Source organism: Callithrix jacchus, chromosome 14 (genome assembly GCF_049354715.1).
Source record: "Callithrix jacchus isolate 240 chromosome 14, calJac240_pri, whole genome shotgun sequence".
Classification (NCBI taxonomy): domain Eukaryota; kingdom Metazoa; phylum Chordata; class Mammalia; order Primates; family Cebidae; genus Callithrix; species Callithrix jacchus.
The window spans coordinates 99,868,402-99,895,286 of NC_133515.1; the positions used below are offsets into that span (position 1 = coordinate 99,868,402).

At 38.3% G+C, this 26,885-nt stretch overlaps 1 protein-coding gene across 6 annotated transcripts in view; it reads left to right on the plus strand.

Annotated features, from left to right (window-relative positions):
• Positions 1 to 26,885, plus strand: part of NBAS (NBAS subunit of NRZ tethering complex) — a 454,285-nt gene that overhangs the window by 351,757 nt on the left and 75,643 nt on the right. For all 6 annotated transcript variants that reach the window (XM_078349936.1, XM_054245191.2, XM_054245193.2 and 3 more), the window contains one exon: positions 11,543 to 11,738. In XM_078349936.1, coding sequence (XP_078206062.1) covers positions 11,543 to 11,738 — 196 coding nt within the window. The remainder of the gene's footprint in view (positions 1 to 11,542; positions 11,739 to 26,885) is intronic.

The following is a 26,885-nucleotide window of genomic DNA, read 5'->3' on the forward strand; positions in this document are numbered from 1 at the left end:
AAAGTATACAGGCTTTATAAGCCTAGAAGGATGCTAGTTTTAGAAAGGACTTTTAGAAAGAATTTATCATTCAGGTACAGTGGTATTGATAAGAAAAAGAACAACCACAGATGAAGAGTTATGCACGTCCTTGAAGTTTACAGAGGTCTCTCCTATGCCTAATATCCCTGTCAGTCATACAAGACCTCTCCCCGATTTTCCTTTTTTAATTGAAAATATGATAGAGTATAATGAAGATGGGTTTGAGAAAACTTCCCATAGTTCCATTTGGTAATGTAATTATTTTTATTTGCATGTTACCTACCAGTTATTGTTCAGGTACAGATATCCTTTCATATTGTTTCAATTTAAATGTCTAAACTTTTGTATTCTACCTTATTTACTTGCCATTGTAACACTTTCCATTGATCTTTGTAGATTTAATGATTACTTTGATTATTATTTCTAATGGCTGTATATGTTGTTGCCATTTTCAGAGGACCTAAAAGCTGAGAAAGAGGAATTGACCTGCCCAGAGTCATAGAGCTGGGAAATAGAACCAGGATTCCACCTGGGCTCTAAATGATAATGTAGTACTCAGATGCTGATGCCTTCATAGTCTATTTCCCTTTGTTGCTTTGTGCACAAGGTTTGAGTGACAGACTATAGAATGAGCTATGTAGGTGAAGATGGAAAATCACTGCAAGCAGGGGCCTCTGCTTCCTGTACCTTTTATCTGGCAGTGTTTCTAAATCCCTTTGCTTATAGTTCTTCAGATTGGAAAATCCCTGTAGCAGTGGCTTATTTAGGCCCCACATTTTAAAAAGAAATGAATGATTCATTGGGTTTACTGTGTGCCATGCTGTGTGTTAAGTCACAAAGGGCTCACATGGGTAAGAAATAACCTCTAACCCTAAGGAGTTCACACTCCTGCCCGGGAGACGAGCTGGCCTGTAGCCATTGTCACTGTGTTGTACGGAAGGCAGAGTGGAGGGAGTAGTGGGGCAGGATACACAGGGGTGACACAGAGCAGGTCAGTGAAAGAAGAGTCTGTTTGGAGGAGGCAGATGAGGGTATTCCAGGCTGAGGAAGCTGACTGAGCAACTGCACATGTAGCAGGTAGCAGAGCAGGCAGAGATGCCACGTGGGAAACACCCTCCTTCCGGGGCCCATCTCACTGCTGTCTCATTCCCAGCTTGTCAGTGAGTTCTCAGCCATCAGCTCCCAGGGAGCTGCCTTCAGCAGTGCAGCTTCTCTCAGGCCAGGCTGATTCTGGATCCTGGCCTCCCAACATGAAAGGGTCTCAACAGGTACTGTTTTAGGCCCCTTTAAATTGGGCTTCTCAGTCTTGTCTCACCGGGACATCTCAAGAATATTAAAAGGCAGTGTGTTCTCTTAGTGTATTTCTAGCCACATATACAGAAGAATCCAATTTGAGACTCAGTCTAATACAGACTATTTTTTAAGGTTCGAAGAAGACGTTAGGGAGCGGAGAAACAGAACAAGATCTTACTTTTTATTCTAGAGACACAGAATAGCAAAGCCTTCTTAACAACAATAACAAAAAAAACTTTTCTTTCTTTTGCCTAAAAAATAGAAGAAAGACAAAGCCATAACTTTAATTTTGGCAAGTACTCTTTGAATCTGCAGTTAAACCTGACACTCTTTGTTTGGGTTTCTCTTCCCAGTAATGTGCCTGGCAGTATTATGTACCTAATTTCTTTTTAAGCACTTATTACTCACGTATCTTCTTCTTCTTCTTCTTCTTTTTTTTTTTTTTTTCCCCCCGAGATGGAGTTTCGCTCTTGTTGCCCAAGGGAGTACAATGACACAATCTCAGCTCATTGCAGCGTCCACCTCCCTGCCTCAGCCTCCCGAGTAGCTGGGATTACAGGTGCCTACCACCACGCCTGGCTAATTTTTGTATTTTTAGTAGAGCAGGGTTTTGCCATGTTGGGCAGGCTGGTCTCAAACACCTTACCTCAGGTGATCCACCCACCTCAGCCTCCCAAAGTGCTGAAATTGCAGGCATGAGCCACCACACCCAGCCCACATATCCTTTTGTCTTTTTATGTTGCTGCAAATATTATTTGCTTTTTTTAACTCAGTTTTTTATATCATATAATTTACACATAATAATTGTACATGTTTATGTAGTACAGTGTAATGTTTCTTTTTCTTCTATTTTTTTTTTTTTTTGAGATTGAGTTTCGCATTGTTGCCCAGGCTGGAGTGCTATGGTGCGATCTCAGCTCACTGCGACTTCCACCTCCTGGGTTCAAGTGATTCTCCTGCCTCAGACTCCTGAGTAGCTAGGATTACAAGTGCCTGCCAGCATGCCCAGCTAATTTTTGTTTTAGTAGAGACAGGGTTTTACCATGTTGGCCAGGCTGGTCTTGAACTCCTGACCTCAGGTGATCTGCCCACCTCAGCCTCCCAAAGTGCTGCAATTATAGGCATGAGCCACCACATCTGGCCTATAATATTTCAGTGAATGTATACATAGTATAATGATAAAATTGGTATAATTACCATATCCATCACTTTAAACATTTATCATTTCTTTGTGGTGACAACATTCAATTTCTTCTCTTCTAGTGATCTTGAAATATACAATACATTGGTATTTTCTGTAATTCATCCTGCTATATAAATAAGACACCAAAACTTACGCTTCCTGCCCAACTGTAACTTTGTGCCTATTGAACATCTTCTCCCAGTACCCCACACTTCACTCCCAGCTTCTGGTAACCACCATTCTACTCCCACTTCCATGAAATCACCTTTTTTAGATTCCACATATGAGTGAGATCATATGAAATTTGCCTCTGTGCCTGGCTCATTTCACTTAACATAGTGTCCTCCAGGTTCATCCATGTTACTGCAAATAACAGGATTCCACTCTTTTGTGGCTGAATAGTATTTATATATATGATATTTTCTTTATCCATGAACATTAGATGGGCATTTAGGTTGATTCTATATCTTGGCTGTTGTGAATAGCACTGCAATAAACATGGGTGTGCAGAAGTTTCTTCAGCATTCCGATTTCATTCCCTTTGGATATATACTCAGTAATAGGATTGCTACATCAAATGGTAGTCCTATTTTCAATTTTAGGGACACCTCCATACTGTTTCCCATAACAGCAACTAATTTACATTCCTATCAACAGTGCATCCTGGCCAACATTTGTTATTTTTTGTCTTAACTGGGGGAAAGTGAAAACTCATTGTCATTTTGATTACATTTCCTTGATGATTAGTGATGTTGAGCATCTTTTTCCCCATATATTTATTGGGTGTTTGTATGTCTTTTTTTGAGAAATGTCTCTTCAGCTCTGTTGCTTCTTTTAAGTCATATTGTTTATATTGAGTTGTTTGAGTTCCCTGTATATCATGAATATTAATGCCTTATCAGATGTATAACTTACAAATACTTTGTCCAGTTATATAGGTTGTCTCTTCACTTGATTGCTTCCTTTGATATACAAAGCTTTATAGTTTGATGTAATTCAAAGTAATATCTGTTTTTGCCTTTGTTGCCTATGGCTTTGAGGTCTTATTTGAAATATCTTTGCTCAGTCCAATTTTATAAAATGTTTGTCTTATGTTTTCTTCTAGTAGTTTTATGTTTTTGGGTTTTACATTTAAGTCTTTAATTCGTTTAGAGTTGATATTTGTAATATATGGTGAGAGAAGTCCAGTTTCATTCTTTTTCATGTGGTTATCTAATTTTCTCAGCACCATTTATTGAAGAGACTGTTCTTTTCCCAGTGTATGTTCTTGGAGTCTTTGTCAAAAAACAGTTGCTGTAAGTGCATGGATTAATTTCTTGGTTCTCCATTATGTTCCATTTGTATGTGTATCTGTTTTTATGTCACTACCATGCTGTTTTGATTACCATAGCTTTGTTGTATATTTGAAGTCAAGCAGTGTGATGCCCCCAGCTGTGTTTCTTTTAGGTATCCAGGGTCTTTTGCTTTTCCATATGAATTTTAAGATTTTTTTTTTCTGTTTCTGTGAAGAATGCCATTGATATTGTGATAGGGATTGCATTGAATCTGTAAATCACTTTGGGTATTATGGATGTTTTAACAGTATTCTTCAAATCCATGAACATGGACTATTGTTCCATTTATTTGTGTCTTCTTCCATTTTTTCATCAGTGTTTTATAGTTTTCATTGTTGAGGTCTTTTACCTCCTCGGTTAAGTTTATTATTAAGTATTTTTTTCACAGCTCTTATTAATGACATTGCTTTCTTAATTTCTTCAGATTATTTGCTATTGGCATATAGAAATACTGCTGATTTTTGTATATTGATTTTGTATCTGCAGTTTGACTAAATTCATAATACATGCTGAAAAAGCATTCCATAAATTCAACATCCCTTGATGATAAAACTCAAGAAGCTGAATATGGAAGGAACATAACACAGTAAAGACCATCTGTGTCAAACCCAGAGCTAACATCATACTTAATGAGGAAAACTTGAAAGTTTTTCCTCCCAGGTTGGAACAAGACAAGGATGCCCATTTTCACCACTTTTATTCAACATAGCACTAGAAGTTCTATTCAGAGCAATAAGACAAGAGAAAGAAGTAAAAGGCATCCAAATGGGAAAGGAGAAAGTCAAATTGTCCCTGTTTGCATACAGCATGATCATCTATATAGAAAATCCTGAAGACTCCACAGAAAAAAGTGTTAAAATCATTTACTCTTTGTCTGCAGCTTCTGCCTCACCCAGAAAGTTCTCTTTTCCTCATCTTTTATCTGTGCTAATATTAAGTAACTTAAAATTATAACACCTAGACAGGCTACCAGTACAGATGGCTTTCCTTTCAGTTGAATCATATTTTTGACTCTAGACATGAGAGTTGAGTGTTTTAAGGATTTTAAATTAGCCAAAGACCTTTCATAACATCTACAATTACAGGTAGGACAAAGGAATCAATTATTTGTGCAGATGAAATTTCTTTTTTGCATGTATATGCTATCTTATGTATATTTGTAACAAATTTAAAGAATATAATATCAGTTTCCTGTTTGTGTCAAGAATTTGTTTGCTTAAGAAAAATAAGTATTTTTTAAGTAAAAAATTCAACAGCTAAGAATGTTCTAAAAGAATATATCTGTTAAACCTGGGATTAAGAAAATACTGCTATCAAATATTTTAAAAACAAGCAAACAAACAAAAAATCCTAATGAACGTCTACTTCCTCTATGCCAAGACTTTGGAAAGGTGCTATTCAGTAACTCAGCTCTCAGAACAACCTTATCATACAGAAATTGTCATCTTCATTTCACAGTTTAGGAAATGAAGCTCAGAGAGGTATGCATTTCTCTCACCATATCACCTCCATTTGACGTTAAAGAGCCAGCACAGGAAAGTAAAGCAGTGCTTCTCACAGTTAATTCTGCATAGGAATTGCCTGGGGATCTTATTAAAATACAGATTTTGATTGAGTAGGTCTGGGCGGGGCCTGAAATTCTCCATCTCTAACCAGCTCCCAAGTGATATCCAGTCCGTGCAAGAACGTTGAGTAGCAAGGTCCTAGGCATGACTTCCCCCACCTTTCCTGTGGCTTTGACGTGCTTCTCTCTGCCTTTGCCTTATTTCCCTTTCTACTTCTTGCCTTCATCTAGCTTTAAAATCTCCATAACAAGAATGTCTCACAAGCATGAGCTAGTATATTCGTGATTCTCAAAAGGATGTGTAGAATTAAATTTACTCAGATAACAGGTAATTAATGCAGAATTCCTGTGTGCAATATTCAAGAAAAGAAGAAAGATTTCCTTCAAAACTATTGAGTTTTGGGGGGTTTTGATTGTTTGAATTGCTACTTCACCACGGTGTCAGCTTCAGCTGCCTTCAAGTTTCATATAAATATTGAACAGTGTCACATAATTCAGACTTTATTAAACTCTTTGCTATTATCTAGGGATTTCACATATTTTTAAAGAGAAAAATAAAAGAGAAGAAAGAACGGCCCTCCTAGAGCAAATTGAATCTGATTTTTAGTTTCCTCTTCCTGCTCTGTGAGGCAAAGTAAATCATCCAGTGTTCTCTGAGCACCTGCAGTGCCTGGGGCCTTATGTTCTGTAGGGTTGAGCCCTCCTGAAAGCCATGGTCACGTCCAAGTATTTCTTAGATCACTTCAGGCCGTATTTACTGCTATCACCTCTGCCGTGTTACAGCAAGGCGTGCCCACGCTTTCATTGATGAGTGAAGCCCAGCAAGATACTCTTTTATCTTCTTATTTTCATTATGCCTACAGATCTCCAGGAACCCAGGAAGATATTCTGGGTTGGCATATATTTGAAAGCAGCCGCAAAGAAGTTATTAGTATTTATCAGGAGTCAAGCTCTGAGATTGGAATTGTATGCATACCAAAATCCTTACCTTTCCAGAAATTTTTCTTTTAATATAACTTGATGATGATTTTCTTAAAGTCACCCTTTTTATATTGCTGCCGTGTCATTCACGCATTGGTTTGTTTGCAGTTGTCTCTTATTCCTTGCCCATTGTCCCTGATTGCTTCATGGGAGCTGATAAATAGAAGACATTCTCCTGGGAAATAATCTGCCCCACCTGCTCCATATGTCATGAGGAAAGTGTGCGTAGTATGTGGGTCAGTTCATTAATGGAGGCACGGGACCTAAGTGGAATGAATGTTGGTGTCCCTCACTGTTAGCTCACTTGTATGTACTCCTCCCTCCCTCCACTGGGCTTTAGGGGAGGTAGGCAGTGGGAGGGCCTGGGGGGAAGTAGAAGGCTCAGCCAGGCCGCAGCCTGTTTTTGCCACTGTGATCCTGTCATCCAGTTTTTAAACAGGACCTGGAACATCCTGACTCTGTGTATATGTCTGTGCAATTCCTTAATTTTGAAGCATTGGCATCTACTGTGCAAGCCAGCCACAAAATCTGGTTGCCAGATTCTTTCAATATGAAAGAGACCTAATGTCCCTTCAGGCATTCAAATTCTATGGCATTTACATTTAAAAGAAATCTCAAATGCGTGTGTTTTGCTTGCTTGATTGTAGGCTTGCTTTCTTGCATTCTCAAATAAGAACATTTTATTTTGATTAGTGCATCATGATTTATAAAATGCTTTTATATTTACCATCTCCTTTAATGGACCTTAACTATTTGAACTTAAGTTTGGGTTGTCTTTGTATGTGTATGCCGTGCAGAGCCCAAAAATTCTCTCACTGAGGATTCACTTCTTTATATTCTTAAAATCTGTCTTCTTGCTTTGATTCAGTAATTTCCTTTGTTTGGTTGACATTTCCCTTCCATTTTTTTGTACTTCTGTGAATGTCCTTTCAGGCCACATTACATTATAGGGACATGCCAGATGAATAGTCATTCTGCTTCAGAGTAACACAGCCTCAAATTAGTCATTCGGTGAACATATTTTTGTTGTCATTGTTGCTGCTGTTGTTCTTTTCTGTTAATAGAGCTATTTGTGTATTCTACATGACTTCTTATCTTTTGGACCAAAACTGATTACATGTGTGTTTCCTTTATTAGCTAGTTTTTAAAAATAGTGTACTAAATTATCCTTTGCAGTATAATATCCCCTCCCCAATCCTCTTTATAGGGAAAAAGGTGGAAGCAATTTTCTATGTGTTTATAGTGAAATTATGAGAGATTTTCTCTTCTATTTCATGACTTTTTTTTTTTTTTTTAATTGAGATGGAGTCTCTGTTGCCAGGCTGGAGTGCAGTGGCATGATCTCAGCTCACTGCAACCTCTGACTCCCTGGTTCAAGTGATTCTCCTGCCTGAGCCTTGCAAGTAGCTGGGATTACAAGCACGTGCCACCACATCCAGCTAATTTTTGTATTTTTAGTAGAGACAGGGTTTCACTGTGTTGGCCAGAATGGTCTCTATCTCCTGACCTCGTGATGCACCTGCCTCAGCCTCCCAAAATGTATTTTTATGACTTTTTAAAATCAATTGTATTACCTTTATAGTGAAGTAAGTATGCTTTGAAATAATGCCCTTTTTTTTTTTAATTTTTAAATTCATCAAGTCCTCTCCTTGCTTTCAGAAAACATGAGAAATGGAATCACTTTCCTTCTTCCTATTCTAGTTTTTTACATCATAAAAGTTATAATTGCTATTTTTTACGTGTTTACCTTGAAAAACTTCAAACTCCTATAAAATTGACAAGGATTAAAAAAAAATACCAATGTACTCTTCCCCTTGATTTGTCAGTCAACATTTTATCACGGTTCTTGCTCTCTGTTTCCCTGGGTGTATGTTTATGTGTATTTGTTTGTATATTTGCTGAACCATAAGAGTGACTGAATTTTAAGAACTCAATTTGAAATCAAAATGTAAGCAATTTTGAAACTAAAATCTTCAGGAGATAGTGTCTACTCTGTGTCCTTGACAGCTTTTAGTAAAGAGCAGCCTTTCATATTTCTGTGTCGTTGTATCGAGCACCATTGTTGGTGACGTGCATCTATGACATGGTGCTGCTAGAACATAATGCTTCTATATTAGGAAGAGGTTCTCACAGTTTTATTATATATTTGAACTGTCAACACAAAATAAGAGCATGTTCCTCTAAAGTGTCAAATGTTATTAACTGCACAGTAAGTTGTAAAAGGAACTAATTTGATTTAATAACTTGAAAAATATTATAGTAATAATCTATATTTCATCATAGCTGAGTAATTTTAATCTGCTGCCACACTGTTCTGGAATATACCTGTTTGTTTCAGTAACACTGTGTAGTAATTGACAAGGCAGGCAGTTAGTTCAAGTTCAGATATTGGTGCCACTACTTACTGTGTGACCTTGGACAAATTTTTTATTTTTATCTTTTTAAAAATTTTAGATAAACGTCATCCAACTCAAAATGCCATAGGCAAATTCTTAAATCCAAGATTGTTACCTCATCAACAAATTGGAGATGATAACAGCATACAAGGGAAAGATAGTTGTGATGAAGTGTAATTCATGGTGCATAGTAAGCCTTCAGAAGTTGTTATTATTAATATTGTTTCATTCTTGTGCACCATATTGGGGACCTTGGTTATTATTATAACTTCCAACTTGTCTTCATGACAACCACTTCCTCACATTCTAGCTTTTCCTACTTATCTATTCTTGGCACTTGGGTAGGAGGGCCAAAAAAGTCAGCTTCATTTTATGTGAAACTGGTTAGGACTTACTGTCAGAAATGGACTTTAAATTGCTTTCTTCCTGAATTAGACGGCTTCACGCCATCATCAAAAGTGCTTTAGTCTGCCCCAGCCTGTACATTTCTCTAATCACTAACATGATTTTGATGTTTCACTGCTCAGAAATCCTCTGTAATTCCCATTTCATGCAAAAATGAATCAGATATTCTTAATAATAATGGTTGCTTTTAATTGAAGCACTTAGTTATATGCCAGACATTGTATTACATGCCTTGCATTTTTTTATTTTATTTTATGTTTCTGTTTAATTTCTCAACAACCCCATGAGGAAAGTGTCGCCATCCATCTCCTGTATACAAATAAGGAAACTGAGGCTCTGATCTATTGAGTGACTTCTTGGTTAAAGTAACATTGTCAGGAAGTGGCAGACGTGAGCACTGGGTCTGGGCCTGACACCTCCAGAGCCTGTGCTTTCAAAGAATTAAACTGCACCACCTTTTCAGCCTTGTATTCAGTCTCTTGGTTACCTAGGTGAGAAGGCCTATCCTTCCTTAGCTTTTTCTCACCTAATTTACCACCCACACATCTGTGCTTTAATCGGTCCCTGAACATTCTTTGTCCTTTGAACTCTTGCTGTTTTTTTCTCGCTGTTCTGTGTCTGGGTTATATTTTCCCACACTTCCATTTTTATACATCCAAATTATCCTTTGTGATCCTGTTCAGATGCCTCGTCCTCTCTGAAGCCTTTTGCGGTTCTATTCACTCTTCCTCCAAAACAGTTGTTCACATTTATGTTAGTGATTTGGATAATAGTCACTTTTAAAGTCTTGCTGTTCCATGGTATTATTAGTTCTTTGAAGGCAGAGACCATGTAATTTTTTAAATCTCTGTATCATTAAGCACAAACTATAGTGCTTTGATGCTGCTGATAATTACTGTGATGATTCTTATTATGACAATGATGGTTACTGTTTATTAAGTACTTCCTCTGTGCCACGTAATTTGCTAGGTGCTTTATAAATGCTGTCTTGGTTTCACAGACTCCAGGGGACACACTCTTGGGACCTTTGTCTGTGTCACTATAACCTGGGAAGGATAATATTCATGATTTTTATCTAGAGTTCTTAGGAAAATCTGTGGCCAGGATTCAGTTAGGGCCGTCAATTTTTTTTTAATGGTCTTTCCATTACATTGTACTGTCTGTCCACCTTGCAAAAGCTTCACCAGAAATACTTGTAGCATTCTATTCTTGCGCCCTAATTATTTCCATTTCTGATAAATATTAAGGAGTCTTAAAGGTAAAATTAACAACTGACTTGCCACATTTAGGAAACTCTTAAACCAGTTGTTCACAACATATTGTAGTTTCCTTTACTCTTAAATACAAATAATTCTATCTTTTAAATTGCCGTAAGATAGCATTTGACAAGTATATTAAATAATACATACTGAGAGACATACTCAGTGGCATTGTGGAATTTTATTCTCGGAAGTTTAAAAAAACAGTCTTGTAATCTTATCAGAGCATGGGATTTGATTTAAGGTAAGTTAGACCAGCACTCAGTCTAGGTGATTTATAGCTAAAAGCCTCATAAGGATCTAGTTACAACAAAACCTATATAATTCAGTGCTTTAGCGTGGGTCTCTGAGCCCCTGCGGAAGTGAGTCTTCTCTATGGATAACCCCTTAAGAGTAATAGATAATAATCCATTGACATAATCAAATAAGATATTCATTTGGGGTTACAGGAAAAGAGATTCCAGTACTGGATGGAACATTGTACAAACTGTCCCCTTTCCTGAGTCATTTTAAACTCCACAGTCCTATGATAACAAAGTATTCATATTTTACTTTCGTAGTATAAAATTTGATAAGTCTTACAACATATTGAAATTCTAATCATCTCAGAAAAGTGGTAGAATGAACTTGAGCTTTGGGGTCATACCAAACTACTATACATTTGTGTGGGCATATTATATCACTTCCCTGAAGTTTGTTGGTTCAGCCGTAAAAAGTAACTTGTGATACCTACTTTGCTGAATTATTGTCAACTAGTAATCATGTATATAAAATTACTACAATGGAATCTTGCACTATTGGTATTATTAACAGAAATAAGTCTTACTAGTTATACAATTTTGAAATAAACTAGCCAAGGGTATGTGTCTGCTTTATATAACTCATTTTAATAAGGCGCTGTTTAAAAATTACATTCATTTTACATAGGTTTTAAATCTCTAATACAGTTTGCTTTAAGCCATTTAAAAACCAAAATTTTTCCTTTCAAGAGGAAAAAGATGAAGTCATCCAGCAAACAAGGGTTAGGTCGGTGACCACATTTGATTACTGGAAGGGGGAAAATAAGACTTAGGAGTTTACACATACCTCTGAATTTTGTCCTGCAGAGAGGAGCTGGTTTCATCTGAGGACCTGCTGGAGTGGCTGCGGCCTTTCTGTGCTGATGACGCCTGGCCGGTGCGGCCCCGCATTCACGTGCTGCAGATTTTGGGGCAATCATTTCACCTCACTGAGGAGGACAGCAAGCTCCTCGTGTTCTTTAGAACTGAAGCCATTCTCAAAGCCTCTTGGCCCCAGAGACAGGTAAGGGAGTGTCTGAATAATTATTTTTCTTACTAACAATAATTAGGCCAGGTCGGTGGCTTACACCTGTAATCCCAGCATTTTGGGAGGCAGAGGCAGAGAGGCAGAGGCAGGCAGATCACCTGAGGCCAGGAGTTTGAGACCAGCCTAGCCAACACAGCGAAACCCCATCTCTGCTAAAACTACAAAAATTAACCGGGCCTGGCATGCACCTGTAGTCCCAGCTACTCAGGAGACTGAGGCAGGAGAATCGCTTAAACCTGGGAGGCATAGATTGCAGTGGGTGAGATTACACCACTGCACTCCAGCCTGGGTGACAGAGTGGGACTCCATCTCAAAAGGAAAAAAAAAAAAACAATCGTTAGAGGTCAGTTCTTGATTTCTTTAAACTACTGTCAACTGGCTAATCATCTTGGTAATGCAAACTTTCCAATATATTTATCAATCAGCTATTTCGTAGTTGAATATTTGCAACAAAGTTTATTTTTATTTTTCCATATGCTTGAACATGCACCTGCATGGTAGATGATGTCTTCCACACAGAACACGTGGACATTGCTTTTCTCTTAATAGGAGATAGGGTGGTCCACAGCATCAGTTCATTATAGTGGCCTATTCTTTCCCAGGAAAAATGCAGATCTGAATGGAAATATAGTGGACAGTTTAGCTAGTTCATTTCTTTCATGCTCTGCCCAGGTTCTAAAATGCTAACCCTTCTCCCTATACTTAGGTGGACACAATGTAGTAGAGACACAGATCTTAGTTTCTCTATGTGGTACTTCAAGGCTCACTGAGTCCATCTTGTCTCTGGAACCTTCTCTGACCATTGCAAGCTTAATGGATCCTTGAATTCCACATATTTGAGCCTTAATTATTTATAATTATTATTATTGTTCATTACTGTTAAAAGTTTTGTTTTCCCACCACCATGAAAACTGAAGCCCTAGAGGATGTATTTACCATCTTTTGACTCTTAAGTATCCTGTGCACATACTCAGATTTTAAATCTTTACTGATTGAATACCTAAGAATGTTAATTCCTAAATCAAAGAAATATGATGGCTGATGAAGTTTGGCTTAAATTTTAAATTGATGCATCCTAAGGACATAGGGTCTGGAATCTTAATCATGTGCTTTAGCTTGCAGGGTTAGGTCATCATGTCAGAAAGTGTTAGAAATCAGGACTTCCCTGATAATCTCCGTTGCAAGAGTTTCCTGGAGGTCTAACTTCAACTCATTCTACCTTCTAATTTTAAAGCAAGTTTATAATTTATATGCTTATTGCTATATATAAAGAAAAATAAATTTTTAAAAATGAATCAGATTTTAAGAATATCTTGGGGCTCATCACAGAATATCTTTATAATTATTATCAGATACAATCTTATTTCCATCTGTGAGATGGAGAGGTCAATACTATTGTTTGCTCTCAGAGTTAGAGAAACTGAGATTCAAAAAAGATAGACCTATCAAGGATTCTTTAGTCTTGTCAAATGGCTGAAGTGGGTTGTAGTTAAAAAGTCATGAGTATCAGAATCATACTCTCCTACTCTCTCTGAAGCACTGTGACCGTAACATGTTCAGTCCCAACATTTTGCCTTGAATTACTTCAGGAAACCACTTGCAATTTATTTTTTTAAAGAGCAGGCTAGGAATGTGAAGGCGATAGGCCATAAGCTCTATTCCAGGTACGGGGCATAGAAGTTAGAGATGTGCTTGTTTTCAGCAAACGCGAAGGTTCATGTGTCATCTCTGGGGTAAACCCTAAATTACATCACATTATTTTTGCTCGGTGGAACTTTAGGTTCTGACTCGGGTCCTGAAGCAGATGAATGTGACTACAGTTACGTACTTTCCTCTCACAGCCTTCGCTTTTCAAGTTCTCAGCCTCAATCAGTGTCCCCTTCCTGCCAGGATGATGAAGCTGATTTGTCTGGTTGCAGCCTCACTTGATGTTATGTCAGATTCCTAATCTAAAGATACTAGGAAACAGTGCAGAAGTTGGGAAAACGGGAAGAGTCCATATTTTGGACTTTGATATTTGAGCCCACGTTCTTTATAAATGAATATCTTTGCTCTTTCTTCTTTTAAGCCTTTCTTAATGTTCTAATTACTCAAAGAGCAAGTTGTAACTTTTATATGAGTTCAAAGATTTCTGAATATTTTTGAGATTTTAGTTCCTTGACAGCTTAACTTTTTCCAGAACCAAGACTTAAGGCAACGTGGCTTGTAATTAAGATTATTTTCTTGAGCACCTTTCTAAACTGACTTGACTTTATCGTTACAGATGCCAACTATTTCCTCTCATTTGCCAAATCCATATGTAACTGCATTTCACCAATATTTTTTCTGTGGTGGTGGAAACTTTTTCAGGCCCTCTAGGAAATCTCTCCCAAGAGCCTCGGAATGACTCTAATACAAGTCATCTTATATCCCCCTCACCATTTTCATTTTCTCTCCTCTTGCTTTCCCCTTATGTAAGCACATTTTCTGTGTTCTTCGTACGTAATGATCTGGATTTGTTAAATATGTGGTAGTGCAAATAAGAGCCACCACAATGGCTTAATGATGCCACTCACCTATTAGAGTCTTCTCCGGAAGTAAATCAGTGAGTGCCCCCTCCTCCTTTAGAAATTAAAGATGTCTGTCTGGCATTACTGATTGAAATCCATTTTGAAGGACAGGTGCATTTGATGAAGGAATATGATTTATAATCGTTAGTAACTTCTGGTTACTTGATGGATGAATGCAGAAAAAATTCTGTTTAGAACAGAAACACCAACGACTTCTGGAATGTTATAAAACTATGCCTGTAGTTTAAATTGTCTCCTAAATTAACGTTTTTCAAAAATTGTATTACCTTTCTTGAGAGCGTTAGAAAGATCAGCGCTCCAGTAGACAGACACTATGTGTGCCTATCCTCCCTCTACCACTGGTTTTATAATTTGGAGGACGATTCTTAATCAGTGTACTTGGCTGCTTGGTGTGTACGATGGCAGCTTGAACTAGAGGAGATAGAGGATGGTGTGTCCCCCTCATCATTTCTCTCACCCACATTAAACTGCACTCTGCATCTCCATATCCCAAACACCTAGGAGATCCCTAAGTCAAGTGTTGACCGTACGAGGGCTTGTTTTTTTCATTTTCTCTCTATTCCCTTTGTTCTCAGAGGTACTTTGGGTGATATTAAGGACAGAGACTAGTTCTTACAGAGTAAGGATAAGAATAGATAATGATATTGCAATGTTCAATTACCAAAAAATGTGGGACTGCTACCTTCACTGCGGCGGCTAACCCACTTAGGCAGACTTTGCATGCATCAGAGAGAGACTTAATATTTAATTATCCTCTAGGTACCCAAAGTAGTGGCCCACAAATCACTGTGTTGCTGGGAAACCAGCTAGCTCCTGCAAAATTAAACAGAGTCTCTGGTTCTTGCTACCTCACTGGTTCTCAAAGAGACAGTAATTTCTAGTTTTCTAATGATTAGTTAACAGAATTAAAAATTCGGAGGCCCTCATTTTTTAACAGTTCGAGAGGCTTTTATTTCCATTCCAGAAATACGCCCCAGCTTGGGGTGGGAGGGAGAAAGAGAGGGACATGAGGGCAGGGGGGAGGGGATGAATGTGTTAATCCCTGTGGTATGGTTTATCTGAGTTTTTCAGCTTTTGTAATTTTCTAGCTAACTGGTGCATGAAAAATAGGGGGCAAAATATGATTATTTCCTTTAAAAAATTCCATACCTTATCACCTCAAACTTTTTTCCCCTTTTTTATGTAAAAAAGAACATGTGGCTTAGTTTCACCTCTTAAAATTTTAGTATGTCTGAATTTGTGGTTGTAAGTGATCACCAAAAGAATTAGTTTAAGACAGTTTCTAACCTCATTGCAAATGCATGTATTTTGCCTGCTTTGAAGTGTTCAGGGACATGTTAACCCTTTTCAGAATGCAGTTTGACTATATTTCCTAAATATTAGTAAAATCTGTCGTTGCCTCTCAGAGCTCCGAGAGCAGTAACAAAAGTCCAGTACACCAAGCTGCATTCAGAGCCTTACACATAATTTACTGTCACCTTACATGTCTTCAAAGCTAAGTTCATGATTTACTTAAGCAAATATAGGATAATATTTGAGTTTAAAAAGATGTGTATAATATATCCCCAATAGCCATGAAATCACAAGTTCCTAGAACTAGATGAGATTTTCAAAAGCATCCCAGTTCAGCAGTCATATTTCACAGAAAAGGATGTAGAAGTCCAGAAGGGAGAAATGCCTTCCTCAGATTTTAGCTTAAACATTTCCTTTTCTAAAATGACTGCACAGCCTAAATTAGCCACCTCAGTCACTGTCTGTTTTATTACTGTCTTAATTCTCTACAAATTACTCACTTACTCTGCTGACTTCTTCCTGCCTATCCTTATGTTTGTCTATTTATTATATGAACTCTTTCTTCTTCCATTAGAATATAAATTCCATGAGAACAGGGATCTCACAAACACTCAATAAGTATTTGTTGAATAAATGAATATCAAATCTTTAAAAACTTGTCCAAGGTCACCCTTAAGATGGCAGGTCCGGGACTCCTGACTTTCCGTCTGATGTTCTTGCCATTAATGATGAAGGATTAGACCTTGCCGCTTCCCCCTGTGCAAGCAAAGTGATTTGCTTGGAATAATAGGAAGGTTTCCTTACAGAGTGGCCTAGTGCTTATTTTTTTTATTAGTTTGCCCATGTTTGTCCTGATATAAGCAAGAGATTTGAAATGTTGAGATACAGCTTTTTGTGTCTTTTTTCCTAAGATAATTAAAGTTGAGAGAGCATCCATTTTAATTGGTCCTGCAAATATGTGGAGATTTCCAGAGTTTCTCTTTATGAACAACTGGTTCTTTCCTTTAAATATTTGCCCTCTCGCCATTAGCATCACTGGGGGCAAAAGAGGGAGCCCTGGAATGCATACTGTGTGCACACTAATCTTTAAAACTGTCTTGGAAAGTGGTTACCATCCTCTCTGTTTTACATTAGGTCACATGACCAATTTAATGTGATGCATGGAACTCAAACCCAGTTCTGTCTGATCGTAAAACCTATATTCTTGGCCCTGTACTACACTACTTCCTATTTGCCGGGGAAATGTGTAGCACTAATATTTGAGTAGCATTGGACTACATAAAGCATAGTCTTTTCCTGTTTGCATGGTGACTTTACCTGGATTAAATGTGATTAGAGATAAGAAATCAGGGGTTTGAACTCTTTCAAATAGAATAGAAAGCATTGCTTCATCTTTTACATTTGTGACTGTGTCTGTACATAGCACTGTATGTGTTAACTGCTGCTTGATTAAAATATTGAAAAATGTCATGCCTAATAAGTATTACTTGAACAGGGCAATATATGTGGAGTAATCACCAAATAGTCTTCAAGCATATATTGTTTGACATGTACTGTGCTACACTCTAGGAACAGAAAAATAGACAAGGCAATTAGTAGTAAAATGTTTGGGCTTTTCTGCCACCAGTCACTAGCTCTGTGAGCTTGGAAAAGGTAGTAAATCTCTCATAACCTCAATTTCCTTGTCTAAAAAATGGAATTAATTATACAATTGTTATAAGAGTTAAATAGGCTAATACCAATAAAGCTATAATTTTGGTCCAGGTAAATGGACCTAATTGGTAAAGGGCCTCCACATCAGTCAAGAACATAGATCTATAAACAAAGAAATAGATACCCTAAAGGGTTTAGATATTGTATTAGTTCATTCTCAGGCTGCTATAAAGAACTGACTGAGACTGGGTAGTTCATAAAGGAAAGAGGTTTAATTGACTCACAATTCCGCAGGGCTGGGGAGACCTCAGGAAACTTATAATCATGGTGGAAGGGGATGCAAACAGGTCCTTCTTCACATGGCAGCAGAAAGAGAAGAATGAGAACCAAGCGAAGGGGAAAGCCCCTGTAAAAGCATCAGATCTTGTAAGAACTTACTATCTCGTGAACAGCATGGGGGAAACCTTCCCCTGTGATTCAGTTACCTCCCACCAGGTCCTTCCTACTGCATGTGGAGATTATGGGAACTACAATTCAAGATGAGATGTGGGTGGGGGCACAGCCGAACTGTATCAGGCACTTTGATAAAAGTCTGCACTGTACACGGGGGTCAAGGGAGGGCATGTAGCCACTGCATCTGGAAGCAGTGAGGGAAGGTTGCTCTGAAGAGATGATACTTAAACTGGGTTCAGCCCAGCTGGGGTATGGTGTGAAGACAACAGCCGCCAAGTAGAAGGAAGCAGACCAGATCCTGGGGAGCTGTGAGTGTCATGCTCAGGTTTGACTTTGTGCTGCTCAGGCAACACAGAAGGGTATGGCCAGGGAAGTGACATGATCACATCTGTGTTTAGGGAGAAGCCCTCTGACCTCTGCATGAACAATGGACTGGAGAGGTCTGGCTGGATGGATGCCAGATAGAAGACAAAAACAATGTTCTTATTGCCTGAACTGGCCCTGAACTTGGTACCAGCTGTGAAGGTACAGAGGGTAGAAAAGAAAGTTTAAAGCATTAGTATTAGTGGACTTGGTGTCTGCTTAGATAGGGGGCTTAGAAAAGAGCTTATTTTGCCTCTGATTTTTGCTTAAGTTACCAGGAAGAAGTGGTGCTACTCAACTTGTTAGTACATGCAAGAGGAGAATCCAGTTTTGTGGCAAATGACACTAATTTCAGGGAAGTCATTAGTATGTGTTATTGCTGAGCAACACTTTTTAGAAGGTGGAAGTGGAGCTGTAGGGAGGCTCTGTTTATCCCCTTCACTCAAGCATCCTTTCTTCATAGCCTTAATGTGTCTTAGTTAACAGTGACCACTTCCGAGGAAGTAACTTGAGTTTAGCAAATGTCACTGGATGAGGGCTGCTCTAATGCCATCTCTGCATACTCCTTTCCCAGGTTCAGGTTAAGATTAAATTGGGGTTTTAATGGGCTAATTATGTCCAAGTGCCTTCTGCTTAGAGGTGTAATGACTGACCTCAGCAATGATGCTCTTTAGTTAACATGTTGCCCAACAGTATCTTCTCTTCAGTCCTCCTGCGAATAAGCAAGAAAAACATTGGAGGAAAGGGGGAAAACGTTGTCAGGAAAAATAAGTGTGTGCATGTTGGACAGTGGTAGAGGAAATAGAATAACTGGGGATAACTTTTCATTTGGAAATTTGAGATTTATAAAAAGTTGTGTAACTTATGCAAAGTATTCTGTATACTTTTTACTCAGATTCATTGACTATTAACATCTCAGATAACAAAACTACATTGTTTCAATACTATTATCTACCCGTAATTCAAATACTGTTCGTTGTCCCACTAGTGTCTTTTTTCTGGTCCACATCTAATATAGGTTGCACATTGCATTTCTTTATTTTTTAAATTTTTGTGGGTACATAGTAGGTGTATGTATTTTGGGGTTACATGAGATATTTTGATACAGGCAGTGCATAAAAATCACATTAAGATAAATGGGGCATCACCTCAAGCATTTATCCTTTGTGTTACAAACAATCTAAGTTACACTTTTACTTTAAAATGTACAATTAAATTATTTTTTACTGCCATCATCTTGTTATGCTAATACTAGCTCTTATTTACTCTTTCTATTTTGGTACCTATTAATCATCTTCACTACCCCCCAACCCCCTCACCACCCTTCCCAGCCTCTGATTACTGTCCTTCTATTCTTTACCTGCATGAATTCAATAATTTTAATATTTAGCTCCCACAAATAAGTGAAAATGCGAGAAGTTTGTTTTTCTGTGCCTGGCTTATTTCATTTAACATGATGACCTCCAGTTCCATCTGTGTCGTTGCGAATCTCAGGATCTCATTCTTTTTCTGACTGAATAGTACTCTATTGTGTATATGTACCACATTTGCTTTATCGTTCATCTGCTAATGGACACTTAGGTAGCTTCCAAATTTGGCTATTGTGAACAGTTTTGCAACAGGCATGGGAGTGCAGATATCTCTCTGCTATACTGATTTCCTTTTCTTGGGGTATATACCAAACAATGAGATTGCTGGATCACATGGTAGCTCTACTTTTAGTTTTGTGAGGAACTTCCAAACTGTTCTCCATAGTTTTGTACTCATTTATATTCCAACCAATAGTTCCTTTTTCATCATATTCTTGTCAGCATTGGTTATTGCCTGCCCTTTGGATATAAGCCATTTTAACTGAGGTGAGATGATACCTCGTTGTGGTTTTGATTTGCATTTCTCTGATAATCAGTGATGTTGAGTGCCTTTTCATGTACCCGTTTGCCATTTATATGTCTTCCTTTGAGAAATTTCTTTTTTTTTTTTTAAAGCCTGAATAATATGGTTTTTATTTTTTTTTATTTTTATTTTTTTTAATTTTTTATTGGATTATAGGTTTTGGGGTACATGAGCAGAGCATGCAAGACAGTTGCGTAGGTACACACATGGCAGTGTGCTTTCTTTTCTTCTCCCCTTCACCCACGAGAAATTTCTATTCAGATTTTCTCCCATTTTTTAATCAGATAATTAATTTTTTTCTATAATTGTTTGAACTCCTTATATATTCTGGTTATTAATCCCTTGTCAAACAGGTAGTTTGTATATATTTTTCCCATTCTGTGAGTTCTCTCTTCACTTTGTTGATTGTCCCTTTGCTGTGCAGAGGCTTTTAATTTGGTGTGATTCCATTTGTCCATTTTCTGCTTTGGTCACCTGTGCTTGTGGGTATGACTCAAGAAATCTTTGCCCAGTTCCAGTGTTCTCGAGAGTTTCCCCAATATTTTCTTTTACTTATTTCATAGTTTGAGGTCTTAAAATTAGGTCTTTAACTCTTTTGGCACCTTTATCAAAAATGGGTTTACCGTAGATGCTTGGATTTATCACTGAGTTCTCTGTTCTGTTCCATTGATTTTGTGTCTTTTGATGCTACTACCCTGCTATTTTGGTTACTGTAGCTCCATAGTATAACAGAAAGTCAGGTAACATGATTCCTCTTGGTTTTGCTCATCAGAGCTTTGGTATTCTCTAGGTCTTTGTAATTCCATATAAAGTTTAGGAATTTTTTTTCTATTTCTGTAAAGTATGTCATTGGTATTTTGAGAGGGATTGCATTAAATCTGTAGATTGCTTTGAGTAGTAACATTTTAACAGTTTTTATTCATCAGTGATATTGGCCTGTAGTTTTCTTTTTTTGATGTGTCTTTGTCTGGCTTTAGTGTCAGGGTAATACTGGCCCTCGTAGAATTAGTTTGAAATCATTTCCCCCTCCTCTGTTTGGGATAGTTGGAATAGCACTGGCATTATTATTCTTTAAATGTTTGGTAGAATTTGGCCGTGAAGCTATCCGGTCCCAGGTTTTTCTTTACTGGGAGACTTATGCCTTTTGTCTCGTTACTTGTTATTGGTTTGTTGAGGTTTTAGATTTCTTCATGGTTCACTCTTGGTAGGTTGCATGTGTCTAGGAATTTCTCCATTTCCTCTAGATTTTCCAACCTACTGGCATATATTTGCTCATAGTAGCCAATAATGATCCTTTGAGTTTCTGCAGTATTGGTTGAAATGTCTCCTTTTTCATCCCTGATTTTATTTATCTGGGTATTCTCTCACTTTTTGTTTTTAAGTTAATCTGTCTAAAGATCTGTCAGTTTTTATCTTTTGTTAGAAAAACAAACCAACGATTTGTTTTAGTGATCTTTTATATTGTTTTCTTCATTTTCAATTCGTTTATTTCTGCTCTGATCTTTATCACGTCTTTTTTCCCACTAATTTAGGGTTTCATTTCCTCTTGCTTTTCTAGCTCTTTAAGTTGCAAGGTGGTTAGGTTGTTTATTTGAAGTTTTTTTTTCTTTTTTGATATAGCCACTTATAGGTATAAACGTCCTTCTTAGTCCTGCTTTTATAATAACCTGTAGGTTTTGGTATGCTATGTTTCCATTATCATGTGTTTCAAGAAATTTTTCAGTTTTCTTCTTAATTTCTTCATTGGCCCACTGCTTGATAACATTTCAATTTTTGAATATTTTAAGACCTGTTTTGTGACCTAACGTATGGACTGTCCTTCAGAATTATCCTTGTGCTGAGGAAAAGAAGCATATTCTCCAGCTGTTGAGGGAAATATTCTGTAAATACCTATTACACCCATTTGATCTATAGCACAGATTAAGTCCAGTGTTTCTTTGTTGATTTTCTGTCTGGACAATCTCTCCAATGCTGAAAGTTGGGTGTCAAAATCTCCAGCTATTATTGTATTGGGGCCTGATATGGTTTGGCTGTGTCCCCACCCAAATCTCATCTTGAATTATAGTTCCCATAATTCCCATGTGTTATGGAAGGAACTCAGTGGGACATAATTGAATCATGGGGGCAGTTTCCCCTATACTGTTCTTATGGTAGTGAATAAATCATACAAGATCTGTTTTTTAAATAAGAGTTTTCCCCTTTCTCTTGGTTTTCCTTCTCTCTTGCCTGCCACCATGTAAGACCTGGTTTTCATCTTCCATTATGATCCTGAGGCCTTCCCAGTCACGTGGAAGTATGAATTAATTAAACCTCTTTTCATTATAAGTTATTCAGTCATGGGTATGTCTTTATCAGCAGAGTGAAAACGGACTAATACAGGGCCTATCTCTTTCTTTAGCTCTAATAAAATTTGCTTTACATATCTGGGTGCTCCAGCATTGGGTGCATATATATTTACAACTGTAAAATCCTTTTGCTGAATTAACCCCTTTATCATTATATAGGGACCTTCTTTGTTCATTCTTATAGTTTTTGTCCTGAAATCAATTTTGTTTTAGTGACTATATTAGTCCATTTTCACACTGATATAAAGAATTACCTGAGACTGGGTAATTTATAATGAAAAGAAGTTTAATTTTTTTATTGCATTTTAGGTTTTGGGGTACATGTGAAGAACATGCAAGATAGTTGCATAGGTACACACATGGCAGTGTGATGTGCTGCCTTCCTCCCCATCACCTATATCTGGCATTTCTCCCCATGCTATCTCTCCCCAACTCCCCACCCCCACTGTCCCTCCCCTGTTTCCCCCACAGAAACCCTAGTGTGTGATGCTCCCCTCCCTGTGTCCATATGTTCAACACCCACCTATGAGTGAGAACATGCGCTGTTTGATTTTCTGTTCTTGTGTCAGTTTGCTGAGAATGATGGTTTCCAGGTTCATCCATGTCCTTACAAAGGACACAAACTCATAGTTTTTTATTGCTGCATAGTATTCCATGGTGTGCCACATTTTCCCTGTCCAGTCTATTGTCGATGGGTATTTGGGTTGGTTCCAGGTCTTAGCTATTGTAAACAGTGCTGCAATGAACATTCATGTGCATGTGTCCTTATAGTAGAACGATTTATAATCCTTCGATATATTCCCAGTAATGGGATTGTTGGGTCAAATGGAATTTCTTTGTCTAGGTCCTTGAGGACTCACCACACTGTCTTCCACAATGGTTGAACTCACTTATACTCCCACCAACATCGTAAAAGTGTTCCTATTTCTCAACATCCTCTCCAGCATTTGTTGTCTCCAGATTTTTTTAATGATCGCCATTCTAACTGGTGTGAGGTGGTATCTCAGTGTAGTTTTGATTTGCATTTCTCTAATGACCAGTGATGATGAGCATTTTTTCATATGTTTGTTGGCCTCATGTATGTCTTCTTTTGTAAAGTGTCTGTTCATGTCCTTTGCCCACTTTTGAATGGGTTTGTTTGTTTTTTTCTTGTAAATCTGTTTTAGTTCTTTGTAGATTCTAGGTATCAGCCCTTTGTCAGATGGGTAGATTGCAAAATTTTTTTCCCATTCTGTTGGTTGCTGATTCACTCTAATTACTGTTCTTTTGCTGTGCAGAAGCTGTGGAGTTTCATTAGGTCCCATTTGTCTATTTTGGCTTTTGTTGCCAATGCTTTTGGTGTTTTGGTCACGAAGTCCTTGCCTACTCCTATGTCCTGAATGGTTTTGCCTAGATTTTCTTCTAGGGTTTTTATGGTGTTAGGTTTTATATTTAAGTCTTTAATCCATCTGGAGTTAATTTTAGTGTAAGGTGTCAGGAAGGGGTCCAGTTTCTGCTTTCTGCACATGGCTAGCCAGTTTTCCCAACATCATTTATTAAACAGGGACTCCTTTCCCCATTGCTTGTTTTTGTGAGGTTTGTCAAAGATCAGATGGTTGTAGATGTGTTGCCTCTGAGGCCTCTGTTCTGTTCCATTGGTCTATATCTCTGTTTTGGTACTCGTACCATGCTGTTTTGATTACTGTAGCCTTGTAGTATAGTTTGAAGTCCAGTAGTGTGATGCCTCCCACTGTGTTCTTTTTATTTAGAATTGACTTGGCTATGCAGGCTCTCTTTTGGTTCCATTTGAAGTTTAAGGTGGTTTTTTCCAGTTCTGTAAAGAAGGTCATTGGTAGCTTGATGGGGATAGCGTTGATTCTGTAAATTACTTTGGTCAGTATGGCCATTTTCACAATATTGATTCTTCCTAACCATGAACATAGAATGTTTCTCCATCTGTTTGTGTCCTCTCTTATTTCATTGAGCAGTGGTTTGTAGTTCTCCTTGAAGAGGTCCTTTACATGCTTTGTTAGTTGTATTCCCAGGTATTTTGTTCTCTTTGTAGCAGTTGTGAATGGCAGGTCGTTCTTGATTTGGCTCTCTTTAAGTCTGTTATTGGTGTATAGGAATGCCTGTGATTTTTGCACATTGATTTTGTATCCTGAGACTTTGCTGAAGTTGCTTATCAGTTTCAGGAGATTTTGGGCCGAGATGATGGGGTCTTCTACATATACAATCATGTAGTCTGCAAATAGAGACAATATGACTTCCTCCTTTCCTATTTGAATACCCTTTATTTCTTTTTCTTGCCTTATTGCTCTTGCTAGAACTTCCAATACTATACTGAATAGGAGTAGTGAGAGACGGCATCCTTGTCTAGTGCCACATTTCAAAGGGAATGCTTCCAGTTTTTGCCCATTCAGTATGATGAAAAGAAGTTTAATTAATTCACAGTTCTGCATGGCTGGGGAGGCCCTAGGAAACGGGCAATCATGACAGAAAGCAAATGAAAAACAAGCACCAAAAGGTGGCAGAAGAGAGATGGGGGATGGGGGAAGCACCAGACACTTCTCAAACAACCAGATCTCATGAGAACTCTATCACAAGAACAGCAAGGGGGAAATCCACCCCAAGTCTCATTCACCTCCCACCAAGCCACTCCACTACATGGGAATTACAGTTCAAGATATGATTTGGGTGAGGACACAGAGCCAAACCATAATTCCATTTCAGCCCTCCCCAAATCTCATGTTTCTTTCACATTTCAAAACCAATATGCCTTCCCAGTGGTTCCCCAAAGACTTGACTTATTCCAGCCTTAACTGAAAAGCACAGGCCCAGAGTCTCATCTGAGACAAGACAAGTCCTTTCCACTTACAAGCCTATAAAATAAAAGAACAAATTAATTGCTTCAAAGACACAGTGCGGGTACAGACATTGGGTAAATGTTCTTATTCCAAATGGGAGAAATTAGCCAAAGCAAAGGAGCTACAGGCCCAATGCAAGTTCAAAATGCAGCAGGGCAGTCATTAAATCTTAAAACTACAACATAATCTCCTTTGACTCCATGTCCAATATCCAGGGCCCGGTGATGGAAGATGTGGACTTCCAAGCCATGGGCAGCTCTGCTCTTGTGGCTCTGCAGGGTACAGCCTCCATGACTGCTTTCACAGGCTGCATTGATTACCTGTGGCTTTTCCAGGTTGACAGTGCAAGCTGTAGATAAATTACCATTTTAAGGTCTAGAGGATAGTGGATCTCTTCTCAAAGTTCTATTTGAGCCAGTGCCCCAGTGGGGAGGGACTCTGTGTGGGTGCTCCAACCCCACATTTCCCCTCTGCATTGCCCTAGTAGAGGTTTTCCATGAGGTCCCCACCCCTGGAAAATTTGCAACCTTACCATGATGTAGGAAAAAAACAAAACAAAACACTATCTGAGGAGAAATTTAAGCCAGCTGCAGAAACTTGTATAACTTCTGTCTGGATATCCAGACGTTTCCATACATCCTCTGAAATCTAGGTTAAGGCTCCCAAAACTCAACTCTTGTCTTCTGCACACCTGCAGGCCCAGCACCATGTAGAAGCCACCAAGGTTGGGGCTTGGCTTGCACTCTCTGAAGCAATGACCTGAGCTGTTTGTTGACCCCTTTTAGCCACAGCTGGAGCTGGAGTGGCTGGAATGCAGGGCACCATGTCCAAGGCTGTACAGAGCAGCTGGGCCCTGGGCCTGGCCCATGGACAGTTTGTCTCTCCTAGGGCCTCTGGGTCTGTGATTGGAAGGGCTGCCATGAAGATCTCTGATGTGCCCTGGAGACATTTTCCCCATCATCTTGGCTATTAATATTTGGCTGCTTCTCTTATTTATGCAAGTGTCTACAGCTGGCTTGAATTTCTCCTCAGATAGTGTCTTTTTTCCTACCACATGGTCAGGTTGCAAATTTTTCGAACTTTTATGCTCTGTTTCCGTTTTAAACGTAAGTTCCAATATCAGACCATCTCTTTCTTTGTGCATATGAGTGTGTACTTTTAGAAAAAAAACAGGTCACATCTTGGATACTTACTGCTTATAAATTTCTGCCAGATTCCCCAAATTATCTCTTTCAAGTTCACAGTTCCACAAATCTCTAAAGCATAGTGAGAGTGACCTTTATTCCAGTTCCCAGTAACTTCCTGATCTCCATCTGAGACTACCTCAGCCTGGATTTCATTGTCCATATCACTATCAGCATTTTGGTCAAAAGCATTCAAGTCTCGAGGAAGTTTTGTACTTTCCCACATCTTCCTGTCTTCTTCTGAACCCTCCAACTGTTCCAACCGCTACCCATTACCCAGTTCCAAAGTCACTTCCACGTTTTCAAGTGTCATTATATCAATGCCCCACTATCTCAGTACTTATTTTTCATATTAGTCCATTTTCACACTGCTATAAAGACGTGCCTAGGTCTTACTACTAGGTAATTAATAAAGAAAAGATGTTTAATTGATTCACAGCTCCACATGGCTGGGAGGCCTCACGAAACTTATAATCATGACAGAAGGTAAAGGAAAAGCAAGCACCTTCACAAGGCAGCAGGA